At 44.2% G+C, this 7,500-nt stretch overlaps 2 protein-coding genes across 2 annotated transcripts in view; one reads left to right on the forward strand and one right to left on the reverse strand.

Annotated features, from left to right (window-relative positions):
- sgf29 (SAGA complex associated factor 29) overlaps positions 1 to 830 on the reverse strand; it is a 4,880-nt gene extending 4,050 nt beyond the window's left edge. Inside the window, exons 1-2 of the mRNA XM_084488502.1 lie at positions 687 to 830; positions 103 to 192 (exon numbers count right to left, since the gene is read on the reverse strand). Of these exons, the coding sequence (XP_084344628.1) occupies positions 103 to 192; positions 687 to 752 (156 nt within the window). The 5' untranslated portion in view covers positions 753 to 830. The remainder of the gene's footprint in view (positions 1 to 102; positions 193 to 686) is intronic.
- A 2,308-nt stretch (positions 831 to 3,138) lies between these two features.
- On the forward strand, positions 3,139 to 4,247 carry nupr1b (nuclear protein 1b). Its single transcript, XM_084488247.1, has 3 exons — positions 3,139 to 3,409; positions 3,567 to 3,701; positions 3,809 to 4,247. The coding sequence occupies exons 1-2, from the start codon at positions 3,313 to 3,315 to the stop codon at positions 3,692 to 3,694; spliced, it is 225 nt and encodes a 74-aa protein (XP_084344373.1). The 5' UTR covers positions 3,139 to 3,312; the 3' UTR covers positions 3,695 to 3,701; positions 3,809 to 4,247.
- The last annotated feature ends 3,253 nt before the right edge of the window (positions 4,248 to 7,500 follow it).

Consider the following 7,500-nt stretch of genomic DNA (forward strand, 5'->3'; position numbering starts at 1 on the left):
AAGGGGTTAGACAGTAGAGACAGGTCCATAAGGATGGTGGTAGGGTTTAGACAGTAGGGAAGGGGAAGCTGGAACACATGAAAACTATGTTTGCCTGAAAACCCCAAATGTTTTACTTTTGTTTTCTGTCTGCATCCTTTCGTGTGTTTTCTGGATGTTGAGCAGGTTGTGCTCACTGCGTGAGCGTTCCTCCTGAGACAGACAAGACAAACAGAGGACATTTATATTGATGTGCATATGCAAATAAACACGACCATGTTACAATATACTGATTCAGTATAGGGTGAGGGGTGTGGTTCACTGTGGTTTACCTATAATAAACACAATGTTACATTATCTAGTGTGTGTGTGTGTGTGTGTGTGTGTGTGTGTGTGTGTGTGTGTGTGTGGAGTGGAGTGGGAGTTAAACATCTGATCCACAGAGGACAAGATGCTGTTTATATAGCTGTACTGTCCCCTGATGAGATGTAGTTTATATTATACATCTAACCCAGCAATATGATATATGGTTTATGAAATATACATGACCTACCTATATGGGATGTAGTTTATATTAAATATCTGATCAAGCAGTATGAGACCTGCTTTGTTAAATATCATCCGACCCATCTGTATGGGATGTAGTTTATATTAAAAATCCGATACAGAGGTATGAAATATGGTTTATTAATTATAATCGGACCCACCTGTGTCTGTTTAATGAGTTGATGGAGCTCCGTCAGCAGTTCGGCTATTTTGGTGTCAGCGGACATGCTGGTACCTGCGGAGAGAGGGGGTCAGACAGTCACCGCGGATCCCTGATGATTGTGTACATGGATGTGTGTCTATAACCTAGTTAACCAAGCACTCGCCCGCTTTATGACAGCCGGCGGTATTACTAAATACACACACGTGAATGTGCAGCATGCACTGCATTGGCGACTAAATGGACTCTACTTAAATATCTCTATTAAATGAGACTTGTGTGTCTGCCACATTGATTTTAGTCGGCCTACCTTGATTGTTTTGGTTTACAGGAGGCTAGGCTAGGCTAGGCTATTAGCGGGCTAGCAGTACGAGAAGCGTACCGAGCGGGAAGAGGGACAAAATTAGTTTTGTTATGGCGGACCGACGCTGCGTTCATGTGGACGTTACCGTGTATTGACACATTGTAGTGCAGTTTCAATTATTATTTAATTAAATAAAGCCAATAAGGACTGAACTGTAATAATATGTATTTAATTAAAATCTGGTAACACATGACATTGCTAGAATTGCAGCAAGTAATACCTTGAGTTTTATATAAACTAATGTGCTGTAGTCCTAGTCACATTTCACAAAAAAAATATAAAGAAGGGAAAAGATGTACATATTTGCATAATTTCTAGCATTTAAATATAACAGGCCCACGGCACATTCCATAAGCAACAATAAAAGTATGTGTGAGTACTTGTTGTTCTGTGTGGAGATTTCTGTGCAGACAAACAGACTGAGGTCAGACAGCTTATCTGCTTCCTGACCAACCCATGCTCAAGTGCCATGTGATGAAATACTGTGTGTGTGTGTGTGTGTGTGTGTGTGTGTGTGTGTGTGTGTGTGTGTGTGTGTGTGTGTGTGTGTGTGTACAAACGGGAATGAGGAGAAACTTGGACAGAAACTTGGCGCTCATTCGCTCAAATATTTACAGTACAGGAGAACATGTGACTACAGCTGGAAGCCAGGAGTGAGGGCCGGAGTAGGAGGAGAAACTAAAATACTTCTAGAAAACAACAACGACCAGGTCAGAGTAGAGAGTTCGTGACTTCAGGAACATTCTTCAGTGACTCACCAAACACATCAATAAGAAACCTTCAACAACACAAATCCACTGACATTTTTTCCGAATTAGAACGTTTGCAAGCGGACCCAGGCTGTGTTTATGAGTGTGCAGCAGAATATGAGTCAGAAGGGACTAACATCTAGAAGTTTCTCCGCCTACTCTCCGAAAAAAAACAACATGAAAGTCCCGTAGCTTGGCAACATGTTCAGGAATTTGCCAGTCAGCAGAACTTGGTCGGGGAGAAATAAGTCACTGTTGTGTTCAATACGTCTTACACTTTCATCTGCTTTTGTTACATCGTGTACGTCTGCCGTGCTGCCAGATAAAGTCAACAATGTTACATAAAGACTAAAGTTCTTCCTCAATGGTGTACATCAAGGTCTACCCTCTGAACTAACACTCTCATTCTCTTTGTTCAGAAGTTCAAAAATATCACTTCATATTAAATGTATGGCGATATTATCGAAACAATATTTTGGTTGGGAATGGCATATCAAATAAATCAAGTTGTTTAGGCGTCTTGGCCAGATCTATTTGTTTTTCTTTAAACAAAACAAAGCCTTCAAGCCATGGTGGAAAGTTGCTTGTCCGTCAAATTAGAAAAACAATTATTTTATGTTCCTACAACTTGAATAATTCTTATTATGCGTTGCTGGTTAAAGTATTTTCTAACTTAACTTTAACACACCCACACTGAGGCCAGGGGGGCTATTGGACCTACAGGTGCTGATAAACTCTGCCAGTATAATGTTTGATGTTGGGTTTAATCTTATCTGCAGATAGACGCTATCAGAGTAACGTATTTTGAAATATGAAAAGGTCGACTGGGGGCGTATCAGCAGCACTCAGCAGGACGACTTACTTTGAAACAACCTCAAACTCCATGACATTTCCACACAGGAAATAAATATGTTAAATAACATAATAAAAGGTGACAATGAACCACATGTTCCACCTTGTGATGAACGACCTCGCCTTCTAGAACAACAAGGCATGCACCACGAGATGAACAGCACACAGTACTTTGAGTTAGACTGGATTAAACCAGATGTTAGTCCCACTAAACACACAACACAACTGGATAACAATAGATATTACACCGTATAATCCCCTCTGCAAACCACCAGCCAATGAACTAAAGTTTATTATGGCAGTGGAACACCACAACAAACATGTAATTTTGACCTTGGTCTGGTTTATGTTTTAGGTCGAAATGACACATTTGGTTATGATTAAACGATTAAACTGATGCAACTTTTGTGAAAGGGGACACCTGGCAGGAGATGGGCGGTCAGGGCGGGGCTCCCACCGCCTATAAAGACCCGCAGCTTGAGGGTACAAAACACGGACGGACTGTCAACAAGAGCCACGCTGTTTTTAAGTTCAAGACTTCAAGTTCACGACTTCAAGTTCACTTCTCTTTATTTTAAACACCACGCTTAATAATAAGCACAGTAAAGTTTTTTTTTTTCATTGTCCTCATTTTGAAAGGCGAACGCTTTTAAAAACCAGCCATGAGTTTTGTCGACGTGAAAAACCTGGAGCCATCTAAATTTGAAGAGAAGTATTACGATGAATATGAATATTATAACCTAACGGACAAATACACAGGTAAGAAATATCGTCTATAAAAAAAATCGTCTAAATAAAAAAAAGTGAATCGTTTCTTTCTCTGCAAACAAAGTGAAGTGTTGTTGTTTTTTGTCTCTGGTTAAACTTGGCGTAAATGTTCTTGTGGTATGTTTACGGTTCTCCGTGTCTTCACCAGGAGGCGCAGCCCGCAAGGGACGGACCAAAAAGGAGTCGAGCGACAACACCAACAGACCCAACCCCGGGGGACACGAACGGAAAATAGTGGAGAAGCTGCAGAACAGCGAGAAAAAAGCCAAAGAGTGAGACAGAGGTGGGGTTATTTTGAGCGTTCAAGAGAAAAAAAATCGAGACACTTGACACTAGTTTTTCGGAGTAATGTCGCATATTTTTAAACTTTATCCTTTCTCCTAAATGCAGGGAACCCCTGACGGCTATTCTGGCTACCGACCTCGGCCAATATTTGGCGACAGAAAGCGATTAACAGACGGCTGGTTGTTGAGCTCCTGAAATCACCAGGCTTGCCATCCGTGTGCTGAGGGCACCGATCGTTCCGGTTTGATGCCGGCTGACCCGCTGACGCAGCGGACACCCTGCCCGGGCTGAGATGGATATCTCCCGGTGGAGCTCGACGGCTGAACGGAAGGTTACGATTTAACCCGATCTAACCTCGTCTTTATGATGGGGTCGTTCTGCGACTCTATGCTACATTTCGTGTTGGTTTTTCTTTCACTAGTGTGGGGCAGAATACGTATGGGAAGTTGTGCATGTTAATTCTTTTTTAAAGTTTTTTTTTTTTTTTTTTTAAGGTTTTTAAACTGTTTTGACACTTTGATGCAATAAAAAATGTCTTCCCATGCGTCTGATGTCCTGTTGCACTACCAGGAAAGGCCAGTAGGTGTCGTCTGCTGCCAACCTGTGGCACAAACAGTTTTCTAACAAATGGACTTGATACCAAGCTTATGTAATGTGAGCGAGGATTTATTTGTCAACGAGTTCAATGCACTAATTTGAAATCTGATTCATGTATTTTAAATACATAACTTGATGTTAATTATGATTACTTAACTCCAGAATGATGTATACATTATTAGTAGGCCTACAGCCCTGAAACACTTAGTCTCAAAGGGCTTCACAGAAGTATATGATACCCACCCTGAGCCCTATAAAGGAGGATCTCACACGCAACGTTGAAGCAATGCAGGAAGAGGACTCCTCCTTCCAGGGATGTTAGTGAAGAACATTAACCAATCACATCAGTGTATCTGATATAGGCGGGTCAAAAGCGTTGCTGTTTTACCGACCGGATACGGCAAGAGTCTTATCTATAGACCTCTGAAGAATAAGTCCCGCCTCCGAGGCTCCCGGTTCCCTCGGTCAAATGTCTATGGGGAATAACATGGGGTTTATGAATGATCGTACATAACAAACTCTGTAGGTGGCAGAGAAGTAAAAGCTGCATCACGTTATGAACTACACACATTTTCCATCTAGTTTCGACTGGCTTTTATGATTGTCGGTGCCGTTAAAATAGCATTTATAATCGTTTACTACTTTAACTTCACCAACAATCCAAAAAGCCAGTCGAAGCTAGATGGTAAATGTGTGTAGTTCAAAACGTGACGCAGTTTTTACTTCTCTGCCACCTACAGAGTTTGTTAGGTACGATCATTCATAAACCCCATGTTATTCCCCATAGACATTTGACCGAGGGAACCGGAGCCTCGGAGGTGGGACTTACTCTTCAGAGGTTGGTTAGCTCTGCTGGTCTGGATACGTCACGCATTGTATTCTTCTGATTGGTCATAGTGTTATCCAATTGCGTGTAGTGATATTTTCAAATGCATGCTTGGTGCCGCCCCTCGAGTTGGGCCGTTCTCATGACTCGTTGCCAGACCCTACAGCTTTCTGGATGTGGCTCTGGGTTTCCAGGCTAGTGCATTATACTATCCACCCTATTTTGACCTGGTGTCAAACTGCAACTTGGACGACTAAGCGTGTTTCCTGGATATCAATTCTTGGGGCATCATACATATTCAGTGCTGGCAGCATTTAAATAAACAACCTATCCCCCACAACACACATGCTGCCCTCCACACACACGCACACACACACACACACACGCACACGCACACACACACATTGTTTCTCACTGGCCTCAAACTGAAATTCTAAATAAAATGCACGCACAGGGATTTAAACCATAGCAAGGTAGAAATGTTTGTCCCTCAGGAAGTGACCCTCATGGACCCCCAGGAAGTGACCTCGTCCACCTGGAGGAGAGCGATGAATAGTGATAGACCGCCTCGGGCTCACAGCCCCAGGCTGACTATCATATTCATCACTATTATATAGTTATCATATTCATCACTATTATATAGTTATCATATTCATCACTATTATATAGTTATCATATTCATAACATCTCAGTGATCAGATGAGGGCTGTTAGTGCAGATCCTAATTTTGTATTTTAGTCAAAATTGTTCGGGTTAGCGTTATAATAAAATGACTAACTGCTCATTCATAGAATGTCAGGTAGTGGATAAGGAGATAGTGGATAAGGAGATAGTGGATGAGGAGGCAGTGGAGTAAAGAGGTGTTCGACCAGGAGGTAGTTGGCCCAGGAGGTGTTGGGCTAGGAGTTAATGGACAAGGAGGTAGTCGACCATGAGGTAGAGGACTTGTTAGTGGACTATGGAGGAAAGCTCTGCATGTCTTTATCCACTCTGTCCTTTATTCATACCCAGCTCCCTCTCTCCTCTCCCTCTCTCCTCTCTCTCTCTCCTCTCTCTCTCCTCTCCCTCCCTCCTCTCTCTCTCTCCCCTCCCTCTCCTCCCCCTCTCTCCTCTCTCTCTCCTCTCCCTCTCTCCTCTCCCTCCCTCCTCTCCCTCCCTCCCTCCTCTCCCTCTCTCCTCTCCCTCCCTCCTCTCCCTCCCTCCCTCCTCTCCCTCTCTCCTCTCCCTCCCCCATTAGCTCAGGCATTTGCTCAGGAGGTAGAGCGGTTTGGCTGGTAACCGCAAGGTTGCTGGTTGGATCCCCGGCTCCTCCTAGCTGAGTGTCGTGGTGTCCCTGAGCGAGACACCTCACCCTAATTGCTCCTGACGCGCTGGCTGTCGCCCTGCGTGGTTAACTCCGCTGTCGGTGTGTGAATGTGTGCATGAATGGGTGAATGTCAGTCAACACTGTAAAGCGCTATATAAATGAGGACCATTTACCTCTCCCTCTCTCCTCTCCTAGCCCCCCTGCTGAGGGACCGCCAGCTGAGAGACAGAGTTGGTTCCAACGTGTAAAGATTGTCTTAAACTCTCTCCCTCATCCTTCTCTCCTCCTCTTCTCATCATCCTCTTCAACCTCACCCTCCTCCCCCTCCTCTCCTCCTCCCCCACATTCACTCTCCTCTTCAACTTTTTATTAAATCATTATCATTATTTTTGCCTTGATACCACTACCCACTCATCACCTGTCTCTCTCTCTCTCTCTCTCTCTCTCTCTTCATATCTATTTCTCTCTCTCTCTCTTCATATCTATTTCCCTCTCTCTCTCTTTCTCTCTCTGTCTCTCTTCATATCTCTCTCTCTCTCTCTCTCTCTGGGTACGTTGGCTCCTATACGTTATCCTCTACCATGACAGCTCAGGGTTGGGGGGAGGAGGGGGAGAGGGGGAGGAGGGGGAGAGGAAGGGGGAGGGGGGATGACAGGTTGGTTGTGACTGGGCGTGGGGTGTGACGGGAGTGATGCTTAAGTGTGTGCGTGCATGTGTGCGTGCGTGCGTGCGTGCGTGCGTGCGTGCGTGTGTGTGTGTGTGTGTGTGTGTGTAAACCCAGGAGATTTAACCTGTGATAAATTACAGATCCAATGAGAGGCGATCCACGTCCTGTTGGGGGCGGATTCAACCGGTTAGCTCAGAGAGCGCCATCCCAGTACCTAATTAGGTCGCCACTTCCTGTTCGCCAGCCAATCCGACTTTGTTGGAGACTCCGAAGGAGCTCTTAAGTCACAGACGATCCCATTGGCTGTTTGGATTTTCTCTGCATTCCAATTCTGAAGTCTCTGTGCAACAGAGAGGATGGAATGCCTTTAAATACACACACACACACACACACACACACGC

This window comes from Micromesistius poutassou (assembly GCF_964030765.1).
Source record: "Micromesistius poutassou genome assembly, chromosome: 1".
In the NCBI taxonomy this organism is placed as follows: Eukaryota; Metazoa; Chordata; class Actinopteri; order Gadiformes; family Gadidae; genus Micromesistius; species Micromesistius poutassou.